Source organism: Lipotes vexillifer, unplaced genomic scaffold, assembly GCF_000442215.2.
Source record: "Lipotes vexillifer unplaced genomic scaffold, Lipotes_vexillifer_v1.1 scaffold456, whole genome shotgun sequence".
Taxonomy (NCBI): Eukaryota; Metazoa; Chordata; class Mammalia; order Artiodactyla; family Lipotidae; genus Lipotes; species Lipotes vexillifer.
This window is the reverse complement of record NW_006789438.1, coordinates 92,530-110,245: the sequence shown is the minus strand read 5'-3', so window position 1 is coordinate 110,245 and position 17,716 is coordinate 92,530. Positions and strand designations below refer to the sequence as shown.

The window sequence follows — 17,716 nt, the reverse complement described above, 5'->3', positions numbered from 1 at the left end:
ACAAATGTTTATTGAGCACTTACTACATGTCAGATACTGTTAAAAGTGCTTTTCATGCATTAAAGTACATGGTAGGTAATAAGCAAACTACTGCACAGAGAATTTTAAATAATGTGCCCCAAACCAGCTAACAGCTAACAAGTGGCAGAGTGGGGATGCAAAACCAGACAGGCCTGTTTCAGAATTCTAATTAATCTGAATTTATCTGAACTTCTTTTGAGAGCAATGTAAACATTCTGACAGATAAATATGCAAAGGGTTTCTCTTAATCTTGGCGAAAGATTACAATAACCACATGCTTCAGTACAGTGATTCGCAACCTTTTCTAAAACCAAGCCCCTGAAGACAGAGAAGCTGGATCTTCTAACTCAGGGATGGGGAGACCTGACAACACTAGTCCACAAAACGCAGTCTAGTCATGAACAAATATCTGTTTATTTAACATAAAAATGGTTGTTTCTTTAGAATCTTCTGTGGGTTTGCATGGTTCCTGTGATACTACTGCTGCTTACCTGATCCCCCCACTCTAGGGGGAAGCGGGGTATGCATAGCTAAACCATGGAGGCAATGACCCCCATTCTCCAGGTTCATATACATATTAATAATACATATATTTATATGGGAAAGAATTCAAACAAGAATAAAGTGAAATGCTATGCGAAAAAGCTTTTGAAAATAGTGGCTAAACATGGTAAAAACCAAGAGCTGAAATCTTTTTTGTAATTTAAGTATACTTGATTTACAATGTTGTGTTAGTTTCTGGTGTACAACAAAGTGATTCAGTTTTACGTGTGTGTGTGTGTGTGTGTGTGTGTGTGTGTATACACAGAATATATATCATATTCTTTTCCATTATAGTTATAGGATACTGAACATAGTTCCCTGTGCTATACGGTAGGACCTTGCTGTTCAAGAGCTAAAATTTTGAACATTCCACATCAAACCAAACTTTCCTCCAAAAAAAAGCTGAGAAAAAGACAGCACAGGTGATTAAGTCACCACCCCTGATGACTGTTCAACATCCACAGATGAGGGTCCATAATTAATTTGCTCTGATGATCATTACCACCTGAAACAGAAACCTCTCTGTGGCTGTTTCTTGAGCGTCATGGCACAAGACTCTAGAACTTCTGTACACACATAACTCTGATTCCAAAGAGGGTGTAATCGCCTGCTACATGCAAGCTTGTAGCTTTCTCCCAGTCTTGGAGACAGGATATTTCAATGGACATTTCAGTAACAGCAACTAGCCATCCCCATTTTTATCCCAGATGAGAGGATACATCTCTTCTTTCCGTAGGATTCCAGTTCTTTACCTATTTAGTAGCCAGAGTGTTCTCCTAATGATTCAAGAATGCAGAAAACCAAAAAGTTACTTACAAAGACTGCAAAGCACTCAGTCCTCGAATGGCTTCACTGGGTACTGTTTTCAACTGGTTGTTCTGGAGAGTTCTGGAAGGAAATTTTTGGTTAGTGAATAAGAAGCAATTATGACTATTTTTTCTTAGAAGAATTTAGAACCATTTCTTTCCAAAAACATCTTTCCAATAGCAAAGAAAGGATCAGGAGTCGAGGTGGAAAGCACCCAAGATAAGAGAGTTGCCAGAGAGCAAGAGGCATTTGCCGTAAAGCCAGAAATGAAACCTAGGCCACTGCCCCAAGCCATCTCCTAACACAGACCTGCTGGGTCATCCAGGATTGTTTCATTCTCAGGAATTAAGGCACCCTAATTAATATTCATCACCCAAGGTACCATTAGTGTTAACTGGGAGGTATAACAAGTTAACTGGGAGGTATAGCAAGCAAACCCACTAGAATCCCTAATGCCTTTTCAAACTGAAATAAAGCACAGCCCAGAAACATGCACATTAGAGAAAGACAATTTTATCAAGAGGACAGCAGACCCTGAGCTCTTAGGGGGCAATGGCCACGCCCCCAGTGAATGCAGGGCCAGGGCAGAAATAAAGCTTTAATTATCTAATAGTCTCCGACCTGGAGAATGGAGGTACAGATCAGTAATGAACATGAAGTCTTTACTAGTTTTTGCCTAATGTCCTTCCTGGTCATATTAATAAAATGACTGCCTGACAAGAATAATCACCACAGAATGGAATGGAAAAGGGCCCGTCTAACTCACTGAACCAGAGAGGTCTAGTGACTTACAGATGGTCACCCAGCGAGGCAGTGGCAAGGTGGGGCCGGCAGTCAGTTCACTGGCTCCCCAATCTGCCAGTTCCTGACCACTGCCAGGAATTTATTTCTTGATCTCTCACAGGCTATGTAAATGATAGGCATCTCAATTCCCTTTGGCTCTAAAATGATTTTACATCTGGAGCTCTTATAAGCCTTTTTCCCTTTAGGGTCAGCTCATGCAAAGTTCTTATAGCTATAAAAGAAGTAGAAACAAAACCTTACCAGTGAAGCTTAAATATGATTTTGATTCAATACATCAGCCACACAAAAAGCCTAACATTCAACTGTAATGCACCAGAGGTCAGAGCGCCTGTTACTTAGATGTTAACTTTTGTTATCTAGACCCAAGGTTGCCTAAATCAGCCTCTAGCCTCCCACACTACCCATTGGCCACTCCTTAAATCTTTTAATCCTGAACTAAAAGAAACTGTGCTTAACCTAGCTCCGAGCATGTTGACTACGCAGAAAGAAAATACACAGCCAGCTGTGAAACTCTAAAATTGCATTACTTACAGAACTTTGAGTTCTTTCAACCCCGACAAGGCCTTTGGGTGGATAAAAGAAAGGTCGTTGCCAGCCAGTCGTCTAGGAGAAAAAAAAAAGTAGCAAGAGAAAAATAGTAATTCAGACTCTTAAAATTCATAACTCACAATGACCCCATCTGCTATTGAAGCTCTACATTAAACATCTCTCTAGTCTATCCAACATTAAACATGGACTTAAACCTCTGCTAAAGCAATCCCAAGGTTCTTCCAATGAGATAAATGCCTCTAGAATTTTTTTTTTAACTTCAGTACAATAATTTAAACAGGCACATTTTTATTCTGGTGAGGTCAAGCAAGCCAAAACATATTGGACCAAATTAAGTTTGCTATTCATGGTCACTCTGCCGCTTGCGGTGTTTTCCAAGTGCCTCATAAATACAGAGCACTGGGCAGCAGGCAGGAGTTTTATACAGATCAGAGCACACCAGTCTGTCAAGTAGGAATGAATGCTTTCGGGAGACAAGGAGAGCCTGATCTCTCCATAACCAAGGGCAGCATATTCCCTGCAAAAGAGAGGCAAAAAGTGAAAGTCACTGTAAGCATAACTTTCCAAACAAAGGCATGTTTTTTTTAAAAGATAAATGTTTTCCTAAAGAAATTTCAAAGTGACAAATTTAAGTGCAAGTAACAGTGTAGTAAGAAAAGGATAAGAAGTCCTTGGGTCCTTTTGTAGGAAAGGAGCACGCAATTCATCCTGAGCCCTACTTTTTCTCCCGTTTTCCCAAACACTCAGACATGGGAGGAAAAGTTGGACAGAGAACTTTAGGGAGAAGAAGCAGGAAGCAGGACAGCAACTCGTATGAGTGACTTGTAAACAGGTGAACTGGAGGCAGGTTTTCAAGTACAGCTGACCCTTGAATAACAGCGGGTTTGAGAGGCACCGGCTCACATCCACGCAGATCTATTCCAATAGTAAATACTACTGTGCCACACAGTCCAAGGTTGGCGGAATCCGTGGATGCGGAAGAACCTTGGATAAGGGGTGGGAGTGGGGGTGATAATAAATTATCAGTGGATTAACCCCCATGTTATTCAAGGGTCAACTGTGTTGACTTAAAAATGATAGTTGCGTGCCCCGATGATTAAACATAGGACTGTTCCAGCTTCCTGGTTCCATCAGGGGAACTCTCCCAAGCAATGAGATTCTGTATGCGTGATTTTTTTTAAAATGCTTTCTCCCCATCATGTCTTAGGATTATAGTCATCAAGTCATATTAATTCCTTCTCGAAAGAGTCTAATTTCCATTGTCCTTTCTCTTCTTTCTGTAAGCACCCTGGCCTCCTGAGCCTTATTCAGCAATTCATTCATTCACTAAAAAGTTTCATTCACTGATTAACAAATATGAGCACCTATTCAGCTCCAGGCAGAGGACATCCTCTCCTTAGACTTCAAGTCCCCCCACTTCAATCTGTTCTTCTTAGACACCCTGATTTTAGGGACATAAGGAGGGCTCCTTTACCCTTCCTAAAACTTGAAGTCACAGAGATCTGAAACTCTTATTTTTTTAGATGCATTATTTTCTCTTGAAGTTTTTGTCCCAGTTAAAATGCAAATAGCCCTGGAAAGGATAATACTTGATCCTTACTAACTAAGCATTAACACAGAAATGTGTACTGAAGATGTGTGTGTGTGTTGCAGGGAACAGGAAGGTGAAAGAGGACTCAGAAACCAAGAGTGAGTGTGTAGAATTATTTCTTCAATTGCAAGGACAACCATGCTGGATTCTCAGGCAACACTACAGGTTTAACACAGGGTTCATGCCCCTAAACTAAATTCTCCCTAGAAAGGCCTCTCACCATGCACGACTTTGTTTCTCACAAGGCACCCTAGCACCTAAGCTCTAAACTGCATGCCCTTCAAGGGCATCCCTCAACCCAGGCTCACAACAGCTTACTCTACACCATCAGCCTCATGGCCTTTCACCTCATGGGGTCCACCATATGTAAAATGAGGGACCACAGAAGATGGTGTTAAGACTTTTCAACACTTCTAATTAAAACTATTCCTCCTCAGCAAATCCTCTGGGCTCTAGACTAGCCAGCTTGACCACTATGTCTTTAAATGCTTCACCTCACAACCTCATCTTCACCCCTTAAATCCCCGACTCCAGTGTGACTTCCCTAGAAAATGTCAGTTCTTACCAGCATGCCTTATGTGTGAATTCTTGGAAGGCATAACTAAACAGGTTACCTTCTACTGGCTATTTCTAGCACATTAGTTTTATAGGCCAAGTACAAAAGCTTCCAAGAACAGAGTATGCATCTCACAATTCTGTCACCACCTACCAGTGTGTCAACCCATTAATCAGAAACTGCATTCTCAGCATTTCCTCCTCGAAAACAGATAGCATCCTATAGTCTACCTTAGTGCAGGCTTAGCACAAGCCCTCTCTAGGGGCTTTCTACACCCTAGACTCACTAATTACATTCAACTAATAATGCTCATAGCTGTAATGCAGTGTTTAAAAGGTCACATTTTAGGGCTTCCCTGGTGGTGCAGTGGTTGAGAGTCCGCCTGCCAATGCAGGGGACACGGGTTCATGCCCCAGTCCAGGAAGATCCCAAAGCCGCGAAGCGGCTGGGCCCGTCAGCCATGGCTGCTAAGCCTGCGCGTCCAGAGCCTGTGCTCCGCAATGGGAGAGGCCACAACAGTGAGAGGCCCATGTACCGCAAAAAAACAAAAAAAAAAGGTCACATTTTATAAGGTCAAATTGGACAATAAGGACTAGAAGGAAAAATAGCCTCCTTCCCCCCAGGGCAGCAAGTAGTCACGTGACTCTGTTATCTGGAAGACCAGCCTTAAGAAGCTCAAGTCCATCAAAAAATGAACACTGTAAACAGACCAAGGCTGTCACAGGATTCTTGTGCTTTCCTCTCTTACTTGTGAATGTCCCCCTATCTATGGGCTTTCCTTGAGGAGTTCAGTCTATTGTACTAGGGCTCATGAAAAGAGGATTTTACAAGGTGACAAAGGAAGTGGCAAAGCACAGAACACCTGATTACCTTTACTTGTCAACAGAAAACAGTGTTGAGCCACATGAGCCAAAACATTTACTCCCTTTTCCCAATGATCTGCCTCTTTATAAGCCTGGGAAAACTAAAGGAGCCTAACTTCCAAAAGCATCCTATCTTTCTATACTACTTACAGTTCAGAGAAATGACCAAATGGGCTGTGCACGTGACTTATCCTGAAATCCAGGCCTGCTCTCTGGAGAAGCCAACACTGCTAGGATTCGGGCGGGGGCGGTGATAACGCTGAGCGAGGTGGGGCTCACACCACTCTTGATTACTTCGTTCCTTAGGAGAGTAAACAGATCAGGTGGAGCCTTCAGGAATGTATCTACCCATGTTTACCTAGCTCCTGGGTTAATGAATAATAAACAGGCAGCCCCGTAAAGCCTCTGCAGCTTCAGCAATTGCACCCTCCCAAGCCTCTTTACATTTTGCTGATTTTATGACCCAGTACTTCTTATAGTAGACCCTGGGGATGCTTCATGTCCAAACACTCAGATCCAGGAGAGAGCAAAGTGAATAAAGAACAGGGTTAGGGACAAAGCCCCAAAATCTCTGGGAGAAAAAACCTACCATGTCATGTGCCCAGAGCAGTTGCAGGCGCTGAGCTAGGTGGTTTACATTCTTTCCTTTTAATCATCTCCTGACAGAGTCCCTGAGAGGTTAGGTGACTTGGCAGAAGTCACACAGCAGGTAAGCGGGGGTGGGGAGCCAGCATTCCAGTTCTCGCCTGACTGGCTCCAGTGATTATCCATGTCCTTCGGCAACTTGATGCCTCTGGTGTGTCACCAAGAGGCTGGGAAATAATTCCCAGAAGGTGAAACAAAGGGGACCTGGGCAAGTTAATAGCCTGGTTTGAGGAGCAACAGCTCTCACCCAGCAGACCAGTGCTCACAGCAGGGACTATGGCATTAGGAGCTCAGAACTGCAATTATGGAGGAATTTCCTCACGGCCAAAGATGACCCGCGGGGAAGATGGGATCCCTGGGTGGCTAAGGGTGGCGGGTGGCATGCCCTAAACTCACTCTGACTCTATTTAGGGTACAGAACAGTCTCCACTGTGCTTTTTTAGCAACTCCCAAAGAAAAAGAGATGGCTGATCCCGAGTAAGAACTTGTCCCCCATGGCCCTCTACTAGCAAAGGGCAGCTCCTCCCCCATCCAGGCCTGCCATTTGTCTGTGCTACACCCAACAGTTTTCTCAGCATCTCACTTCATGAAGATCTACTGGCTGGCTCCAGAAAACTCTTCAATTATTTTTTTATTTTTTATTTTTTGAGGTACGCGGGCCTCTCACTGCTGTGGCCTCTCCCGTTGCAGAGCACAGACTCCGGACGCGCAGGCTCAGCGGCCATGGCCCACGGGCCCAGTCGCTCCACGGCATGGGGGATCTTCCCGGACCGGGGCACGAACCTGTGTCCCCTGCATCGGCAGGCAGACTCTCAACCACTGCGCCACCAGGGAATCCCCTAGAAAACTCTTTTAATGTGGTAAATAATGTATTTATATCTTTTACTATTCTTCCAATGACTGTGAAGCTGTAAAGAAAAAACTCACTAGGGTGAGAACAGAAGAGTGAAAAGTGGTACCATTTTCTGCCTGCTAAAGGTGTGCGGTCCCAGGCATCACTGCCTACCCTTCTGTGTCCTGTAGCTCTTCAGGCTCCAAAGCCCACAGGCAGCCTCATGCAAAGTCTCCATCCATCCACTCTTTTACTCCTCCTCCTGCCACCTGAGTCTAGACCCTCATTTTCTTCTTCTTGGATTACTGCCATGAACCTCCACAAGACTCCTGCCTCAGACCACTTCATTATAATACTGTGAGATCTAAATCTTAAAAAGAACAACTCTGAGCATTCTCCCAAAGGCTTTTTTTCCCGCTGAATTAGCTAGACCTTCAGGATGATCCTCTCTTCCCTTTTCACCTTATTCCCAAATGTTCCTTGTGTCCTACGTTTTATGACACCCTGCTTTCCCACCTCGGACTCTTTGCTCACTCATGGCACTGCCTTTGTCTGAAATACCTCCACTCCAGTCTCTGCCAGCTGAAACCTTATTCATCATCATCGCAAGCTGGATGCTACCAACAGTGTGGAACTATTACGATATACCCTTTCTTGGATTCCACAGGTTATCTTAGACGCAGCTCTCTTGTCGGGTGCATCTTATTTTGCCTCTGGTTACTATGAACTTGTTGCAACTCCTTCAACTGTATTATAGGTGCCTTATGGGCAGTGACTAGGTCATATTCATTTTGGATCCTCTTGTGTGGGACCTTAGATGAAACAGACACTCAGTATTTGCTGTAATGCCTCAACTAAACCCCAGTATAAGACTCTGGATTCAAAAAAGGTAACACTGCTATTTAAGGTGTGGGGAAAGCTGACTTCGCTTTTCTGCATGTTTTCTCCTCTTGTTTCATTGCTACTCCTCCACTCCCCTCTGCTCTCCTGACGGGACAGAACTACTTGGGCTTGATTTGAAAGTGCAATGGCAACAGTTTTCTCTCTTAACCTGTTCTGGTAGTATATTTTCTTAAGGAAGTGGGATGGACCTTGAACGTGAGAACACCAGTCTCCCGGTCAACAGTGTTATCTCAACACACGCTTGGTCGTGCACACAATCACACAGAATTAAAACAAGTCTAGCAGGACTTCAAATGGGGACACAGTCTATCTCAAGGCAACTCCTATTTACTCTGCTTGTTAAAACAGTCCCACTGGGCTCCCCTGGTGGCGCAGTGGTTGAAAGTCCGCCTGCCGATGCACTAGAAAATAAACTAAGAAACGAAATCATCTATGATTAAGAAATAGACTCACAGATGTAGAAAACAAACTTATGGTATAGTTTGTTTGTGTGATATATACACAAACACTGTATAGTGCAGGGAACTATATTCAAGATCTTGTAATAACTTATAATGGAAAAGAACCTGAAAAAGAATATCTATAATTGAGTCACTTTGCTGTACACCTGAAACATTGTAAATCAACTATACTTCCATGAAAAAAAATTTTTTAATCAAAAAAAAAAAAAAAAAAACAGTCCCAGAAGCAGAGATGGAGAAGGTAGAGACAGAGAAAGGGTGGAGGAGAGGGAAACTGATCCATTAGCCTCACGCTCCCTTCGGATCTGGAACCATTCCAGGAAACAGGATACAAGTGGCTCAGCGTATAATGTCTTTATGAGTCTGTTTTGTGTGCATTTTTATTCATAAGGACCATGGATTCACATTAGGGGCTCCTTTTTGGGGAAGCTAGAGTTTTCAATTACATCCTCGATTCTTAGTGCATATGCTACATGCTATTTTCTATCTGCCATGCCTCCAAGAAGAAGGAAAGCAGGAACAGCGCTGGTTAAATGGACACTGGTCCATGGTCACCTGTGCCAGGGGGTTCATACCTTCGTGAGATGCGCTGAAGAGACTGGGATTTCTTCATCTGGGAAGCAATTTAAAGCAACAAGGGAAGCGAGTGTGAAACAGAGAGTGTGCCAATTGGCGCTTTGTCTCTGAGAAGTGCCTGGATTTAGGTTTCTTCTGGTCTATGACAGAAATGTCCCCGTAGCCATTTGGCTGTAATTCCAGCCAAGAATCAGTGGGGTAAGGACTATACTGTCCACACTGACAAACGGGCTGGCTGAGGGGAGGGCGGAGGAGGGGTCAGAAGCTTCCAGCAGCTGTCGTGAGGAGCGAGCAGAGGGAGGCAAAGCAACTGCAGCAGGAAGCCCCAGGCCCCAGCACACGCTGCACGCCAACAACAGAGAGGTGTGCTTGTGGCAATTTCTCTGTCCCCTGGTGGAGTGGACCTGGACCCTAGGTGACAATAGCCACAGCCTCTCAGCCACTCACATGCCCGCCGCCACTTTGCAGAGGTGGTTACCAGATGGCCTGGCCTTGTGGCAAGTCCTGCCAGAAGAACGGCTGTGAGCACCACCCTTCCCTTCTGGGCCCCATTTATCTACCCCTTGGCCACGGCTTCTCACCTCCCTCACCATTTCTTTCCACACCTACGTGTCCCCACCCCCAAGAGATCCTCATTCAACGCCACGCATACGACCTCTCACAGATGGGACCCACACACATCCCGGCTGCCCCTCCTGCGATGCCGTTAAATTCTCTCGAGGGGGTGCACCAGCACGGTGCCACGCTCTGTGCCAAGTTCCACAGATGCAACCACGAGCCCTGACTCTGCCTTCAGAGATGGCACATCCAGTTCAAACCTGAACTGGGCCAGGAAGGCCACGCACGGGAAAGCATCCAACAGGAGGTGAGCGACGCTCTCCTATTAAATATAATCTGACATCAGCAGGACCCAAAATGTTTGCAACAGTTTTAAAAGTAAAATTTTAAAAAACTTATCATGTGCACCTCTAATAAGTCCTTAATCATCTATTTATATCTTTTTTTTAGATGTTGGGGGTAGGAGTTTATTAATTTATTTTTGGCTGTGTTGGGTCTTCGTTTCTGTGCGAGGGCTTTCTCTAGTTGTGGCAAGCGGGGGCCACTCTTCATCGCGGTGCGCGGGCCTCTCACTATCGCGGCCTTGTGGCCTCTCTTGTTGCGGAGCACAGGCTCCAGACGCGCAGGCTCAGTAGTTGTGGCTCACGGGCCTAGTTGCTCTGCGGCATGTGGGATTTTCCCAGACCAGGGCTCGAACCCATGTCCCCTGCATTGGCAGGCGGATTCTCAACCACTGTGCCACCAGGGAAGCCCCTACTTATTTATATCTTAAGGCCCTACTAGGGGCTCAGAACTCTGCTGGATCCTGTGAAAAATTAAGAATTCAAGAAGAGTACTGTTCCCATTTAGGGATATTTGGTATCAGTACATCTTAACAAAAACTAACATTTGTGTAACAGTTTTCATTGTCATTACCCCACCATGTTGCAGTGGGCCTGCTCCTGTTTTTTTTTTAAACAGATGAGGAAAGTGAGCCTCTGTGCCTTGTCTAAGATCCTACAGCATAGCTAAAGAATGTAAATCTTAGAAATAAAATAAGGTAATCAAAACAAAATAATGGAAACTCTAGACACAAAACCATGTTGTTTTGTGACTGACTTTCAAAGGACCAAAGGATGTGGCTGTTTTCTTGGTAATACGGAGGGCCAACAACTGACTAGCATCCTTGACACGTCTCCTTGGACATTTTCCCCACCAAGGTTAAATAAACTTCATCCACCACAGTGGAGCAGAGAGTCCTGAATCAACTAACAATGTTTTACCCTATTTCTTCATATACCAGGGAAGAGTTTTATACTTTCATATAACTTTCATGGAAGAATATGTAAAAATTAAATATATTTTTTGAACATGCATGTATTAAGAACCCTTATTATTCCCAAGGTTTTTTAATGTAGTCTTCCTTCACAGAGAAGGGGAAAATTATTTCACATATATATCATATTACATAGTTCTGTCTAAATGCACAAAAATGAAAGCTGTAATGCTTAACAAAAAATAAGCTTGTCTGGGCTTCCCTGGTGGCGCAGTGGTTGAGAGTCCACCTGCCGGTGCAGGGGACGCAGGTTCGTGCCCCGGTCTGGGGGGTCCCACGTGCTGCGGAGCAGCTGGGCCCATGGGCCATGGCCGCTGAGCCTGCACGTCCAGAGCCTGTGCTCCGCAATGGGAGAGGCCACAACGGTGAGAGGCCCACGTACCGCAAAAAATAAATAAATAAATAAATAAAAATAAGCTTGTCCTTGCTAAAACTCAGTCTACAGGCCATCTAGAACTAGTCCACATACTAAAAGAGCTTTATTCAATTCAAAGAAACTTAAGTTCCACTGGTACCCGACTGCCCTTTTGTGTCTCTCACTTCCTCTTATAGTAAGTAACCCACAGAAGACTTTAATTTATAGGCAAATCAATGAAAACCCCGGCAATAGTTACATTTCCTGAGCAAAGTTTATCCTGACAACCTAGTCATTTAACTTCTGGCACTAAACACATGTAATATCTAGCCATATGAGGAAATATGTTACAGCTGAAAAAAAAAATTACAGCTAACATCAACCGACAAATATTGACCTTCTACTACAAGTCAAACACCACAGGCATGGCAAAGTTAGGTACTGAGTTTTCCCAAGACATTTCTCCTTTCTCTGCTTTTAAATAAGAATAATTCATTAAACATAAGACGTCAATGGAATTTAGTTTTTATATAGGCTGATAATAAACTCAAAATAAGAAGAGATCCTTTGTCTTAACCCTTCCCTCAATTTCAAATTCAAAAATGTGGTCACTGTCACCAAAGGTCATGCAGAAGGTGTGTGACAGTAAGTGCTGCGCTTAGAGGAAAGTCCATGGAGTTGAATAGACAGGTGCACACTGACACGCTTAGAGCACAAAATAACAAGACACTCAATCCAGCACTAAATGGTGAGGGGCAGAGAAAGTGCAAGAGGAATTTGGATAAGGACCAGGGAAGGCTTCTTATGGCAGAAAGGGCTCAAAACAGACTGAATAAAATGGGTAAGATGTGAATTGGATAGAGAGGAACTATGGTACATAATGTTGGTTGCCTACCATATACCCACTCAAGCCTTCCTGGCACAGCCTGGGTTTATTCAAATATGACTTAGCTCCATGAGTAAATTCTGATTGGTCTTAACCAATCATGCTGAGAAGAGAAATTACATACATATACTAAGAGAAAAGTCGGGAAGTATAAACAACAAAATATTAACCGTGGATATTGCTCAGTGTCAGATAATAGGTGATTATTTTTCCTCCCTTCCCCTTATCTTTCTATGCATCCAGACTTTAAAAATTGAGTATCCATTAATTTTAGGATCATTTCCTTACAAAGGCAAGTGCATCAATGAAACAAATATTTCTAGCAGCTCTAACATAATCTTTGATGTACACATAAAGTCCAGCAGGGGAAAATGATGAACAAATTCTGAGTTAAAATTCTACTAAAGCATAAAAAAATTGTGTTAAATAAGCATGACTTGACTAAGAGTGGACAATACATGAAAGAAATGACTTAGCCTATTTCTTTCTGGAAAATTCAATCATGCCAGTAGAATATTAAAGACATTTTCACTTACTTGTAGTCAGTACTACTTTTAGTCAAAGAACAAATAATTAGCTTTGATTAAAATAGGTAAATGAGCCAGCAAACTGTGGTTTCATTAGCCTCGCTACACTTTTTGAATCCCAGGTGAAACACTTTAACAACGAACTGTTGATTCTCCTGCTTGATTTCCCCTAGTTGCTTATGAAACACTAACTTATCAAACCCCAATTCTGAGTATATCACATGTTTCACTGCCTCTACTTCTAAGCTGCTAAGCACTATAGGACAAAGTTACAGAGCCTGTTGGTTCCACTGTAAATTTATATTATCTAGGCTTTAACCTACCTATTCTTCAGTGATCCTTTGTTCATTTCAGGTTGACCCAAGTAAACAAACATTTCCTACAGCTGTCTACTCACTAGGTTCCAGTGAGCCATGATAACTATAGTTTCTTTCTCTCAGGCGTGTCTTCCTTCCCCCTTCTGCTTCCTTTGGGGGACTTCTTCTCTACTCCAGGCGGTCCTAGTGAGGATGAGCCCAGGACCCAGGATGGACCATACCAACCCAAATACAAGAGAGTGACTGGTTCAAGGACAGGCACATGAAGCCAGCCTGGCCAATGAGAGTTCTCCTAGGACTTTTCTGCTGAAAGCAGCAAGGAAGACTTTAGATATTCATCTTGGATCTCAAGATGCAAAGATGTACGTGGGGGCTGCTGAAGGTTATTTCTCCCACTGTAGAACAAAGAACAAAGCCAAAACACAAAAGTAGAGACAACTGAAGCTGAAGCATGAGAAAACTCTCACAACTGTGAAACCTTGAGATCCAGGACCATCTGAAGCCAACTCCACCTCTAGACTTCCTAGATCTACATGAAACAATAAATCCTCTATTATGCCTCAGCTGGGTTTTTGTCTCTTACACCCTGTGGACTCCTGTCAGATACAGGACATATTCCAAACTTTATCTTCTCTCCCCAAACCAGAAACTACCTACTAGCAGTCCCCAAATGCCTGCTTCATGATGAACTTCTTTATCCCAAAGTTACTCTCACAACACTCAGTAGAAATGACTCTTAAGGAAAAAACACAAGTTAGGGCTTCCCTGGTGGCGCAGTGGTTGAGAGTCCACCTGCCAATGCAGGGGACGCGGGTTCGTGCCCCGGTCCGGGAAGATCCCACATACCGCGGAGCGGCTGGGCCCGTGAGCCATGGCTGCTGAGCCTGCGCATCCGGAGCCTGTGCTCCACAACGGGAGAGGCCACAGCAGTGAGAGGCCCGCGTACCGCAAAAAAAAAAAAAAAACACAACTTAAATTCAAGGCCTTTTCTCATAATCTGGCTGTGGGCACCTTTCTCTAGCATGTCAGTGTTGATCCTTCATTTCTTGTGAAAAACCTCCCCTCCTGCAGCTCCCCGGGCACAGCTCTGCCCTAGTTCTCCTGCTTCTCTGGCACTTGGTCTTCTTCCCACACCCTGATTCAAGTGTTTCCCAACAAGTTGTCTTTGGCCTCCTTCCTTTTCCTTCTACCCTCTCTCCCTTGGCAAGCTCTTTCAACCTAATGTTTCCAGTAATCCCCTCAAAATAAAAGACTCTAAAATCTATACCCATGGAACTCCATTCTATAATCCACACCCATAAATCTCTAGTCTCAACTCCACACCTATATTTCCAGACACCCCTACCCACCTCTCACCTAAATTCAAGATGTATGTTCAAAAACTGCATATGCTGTCTTCTCTTCTGGAAGTTTCTCTTTCTGCATGGTCTTTCACTTTGTCAAAGCACCACCAGACTCCTGGTAATCTAAAAATGAAGTGTTATCGATGACACCCCCTGTCATCCCAGCTGAGATGTCCTCTTGCTTCTATTCCCATAACATCTTTGGCTGAGTTCCCTCCTCCCTCTCGCTGCCTCTCATCTACCCTAGTTCAGAGTCTCACAAGTCTCAACTGGACTATTGCCATTATCATCTTCATCAGTCTCCTACACTCTCTTAATCCCAAGCATCCTAACCTCTGCTATGAGATTATACTAATGGAAGGTCACATCTGATCAAGTCATTTCCTAGCTCAAAAAACTTCCATAAAAAAAAAAAAAAACAAACTTCCATAGCCACTCAAAACTTGACACTCCTCCATGAGTCTGCCAAGAAAGGTCCTCAGCCTGGCCCTGAACTCCTTTCAAGGTTTCTTTCCCATAATTTCCTTTCAGGAATTCAGCCCTAAACTCAAACCAAATACCACAGCATTCCTCTCCCTATCCCAGTCTGTCGCCATATCTTTGCTCATTCTCCTTTTTCCACATCTCCTCATGAATAACTCCTACTATCCCTCGAGGCTCTCCAGAAATGCCAGCTCTTTGATGAAGCCTTCCCTAATCTTCTTGCTTGAAGTTATTTCCCTTCTCCTTTGAACTCCCGTAAATTTACAACACCATTCACTCATCTCTCTCTCGAAGGCAAGAATCCCGGTTTAATTCAACACTGCACATAGCGCTTTACCTAACACAAGTTTGGTGAATCAATGGATTGTCTAATAAGTCTTTCCTCATCCTTTCCACGTCTACCAGACCCATTGCTAACATGCTGTGTGACCTTGGGAAAGTTACTCAACCTCTCTGAGGAAAAACTTAGCTTCCTCATCAGCAAAATGGGAATAAATATAGCTTACAGAGTTTTATGAGCTGAAACAAAACAATGGTTGTTCTAGGAGGGCCTATCTGGTACGCAGTAGGGTCAATTAGTACAAGGTCCCTCCATTTCTTTTTTCATCCTTATAATCTAATCTGAGAGCTCTCCACATGACACACAGGGAATGGTATGAATCAGAGCATTGATACTCCTCTGTGAGATGATTATGTACTTCCCAACAGCAAGTGTAGGGATCATCGCTACCAAGGCATCCTATCAGAGCACTAAAAAGTGGGACAAGAGAATGCTTCAAAGAATGTAATATTTTTAACTATCAAATATCACTGGAGCGACTGAGGAACTCTTCTGCCTTTTTGGAGGAAATTATTGCAGTTGATAAAACTTATCTGAGAAGCCTTCATCAAGGGAGTAAATGTTAAGCAAGTCAAATGTTAGTTTGGAAGCAAAGGAAATTCCTTGTAAGTACTGGAAGAGAACAATCGTCAGCTATTTTCTAGAACTCTAAACAACCCAGTAAGACTATTTGAGACTACTTATGCATCTCAGAGATATGAAAGGTGACAGGATATAGTGGACACGGCACTGAACTAGGTAGGTCTAATTCTAGCTCAGATACATACTCACTGCGGCACTTGTTCAAAGTGCCTCAGAGAGTATACTCAGCACACTCACTGCTGAGCCTTGATATTCTCATCTATAAGATGGTGTGGCTAGACCAGAAAACGTCATCCTAGGAAGACCTCCTTGTTAACAAGTCTTTTGTTCAATGAACTTATTACTAAGGGAAATGTTGGGCAGCCAACTACCTTTGATGGTTAGCTGTGGACATACTTAGAATTGCAGACAATAGTAAATAGATGTCCTCTTAAGCTTCCTTCCAATCCTGTGCCTCTTGAGGCAGTATCATAGCTTAGAAATTAAGAGGAGGGGCTTCCCTGGTGGCGCAGTGGTTGAGAGTCTGCCTGCCGATGCAGGGGACACGGGTTTGTGCCCCGGTCCGGGAAGATCCCACATGCTGCAGAGCGGCTGGGCCCGTGAGCCATGGCCGCTGAGCCTGCGTGTCCAGAGCCTGTGCTCCGCAACGGGAGAGGCCACAACAGTGAGAGGCCCATGCCGGGAAGATCCCACATGCCGCGGAGCGGCTGGGCTCGTGAGCCATGGCCGCTGAGCCTGCGCATCCGAAGCCTGTGCTCCACAATGGGAGACGCCACAACAGGGAGAGGCCCATGTACCGAAAAAAAAAAAAAAAAAAGAATATTAGTGGAACAGCTATCAAATCTGAATAAGAATTACAGACCAGATAATACATATCAATGCTGGTTTTCTGAGTTTGACAACAGTACTGCAATTATTTAAGCAAACGTCCTTGTGTTTTTGGAATAAACAATGCACTATTTAGAGGTAAAGGAAAATTATGATTACAACTTACTTTCAAATGGCTCAGAAAAAAATGTACACACATTGAATATTCTGTGCATGTATGTGTGTGTATACAGTTTTATATGTAAGTATTGGCTAAATTAAAGTATTTAAAATTTTTAGTTTTGACCCACTCCGTATCTCCCTGTTCAAATTACTTACTAGTCCTCTTTTGTAAAGTAATGCCTCTACTTAGAATTGTCCTACGCACCAAAAAAACGAGTACTCAGAGACCTAATTTTCACTTTAGCATTGCAAAGAGTTCCAAAGTCAAAGTACATTTTGAAATGGATAGAACTAGCCCAGTCTTATAGTATGTATTAAACAATAACTGTGCAAGTGCCAAAGCTGGCAACGGTTTCCACTGCTGTTGCAACATCTAAGCTCAAAGTAACATCCATGGATTTCTCAGTGGGAGGCTACAGAAAAGTAGTTGGATATTCCTTCTGCTGTTTCTAATTAAATCAATTTCACAACTCCACATTTCAGCCATTCCCTAAATGGCTACCAATGCCCTGACAGGTCCCAAGGAGAGCCAAAAGTAGTTGCGGCGGCATCACATCAGACAACCAATCCTGTGGATGCTAAATTAATATTTTTCAAAATTCCTGCCTTTCGTTTCACGTCGCTAACAGAAACCTATATTGGCCCACTCCAACTCCCATCTCCAGGCAAGACAACCTCTCCCCCAAATACTTCAAGAAAGACTGCAATGTTTAAGGGGATTCATGAAATTGACATTACTCATGTCAATGTGGCACTTCATGGTCACAAAGCACTTTTTTTTTTTTTTTTTTGCGATACGTGGGCCTCTCACTGTTGTGGCCTCTCCCACCGCGAGGCACAGGCTCCGGACGCGCAGGCCCAGCGGCCAT

General features: G+C 43.6%; 1 protein-coding gene across 1 annotated transcript in view; it reads right to left on the bottom strand.

Moving 5' to 3' along the window:
• LGR4 (leucine rich repeat containing G protein-coupled receptor 4) overlaps positions 1-17,716 on the bottom strand; it is a 98,160-nt gene that overhangs the window by 23,391 nt on the left and 57,053 nt on the right. The window contains 2 exon segments of the mRNA XM_007462601.1: positions 1,381-1,452; positions 2,707-2,778. Of these exon segments, the coding sequence (XP_007462663.1) occupies positions 1,381-1,452; positions 2,707-2,778 (144 nt within the window).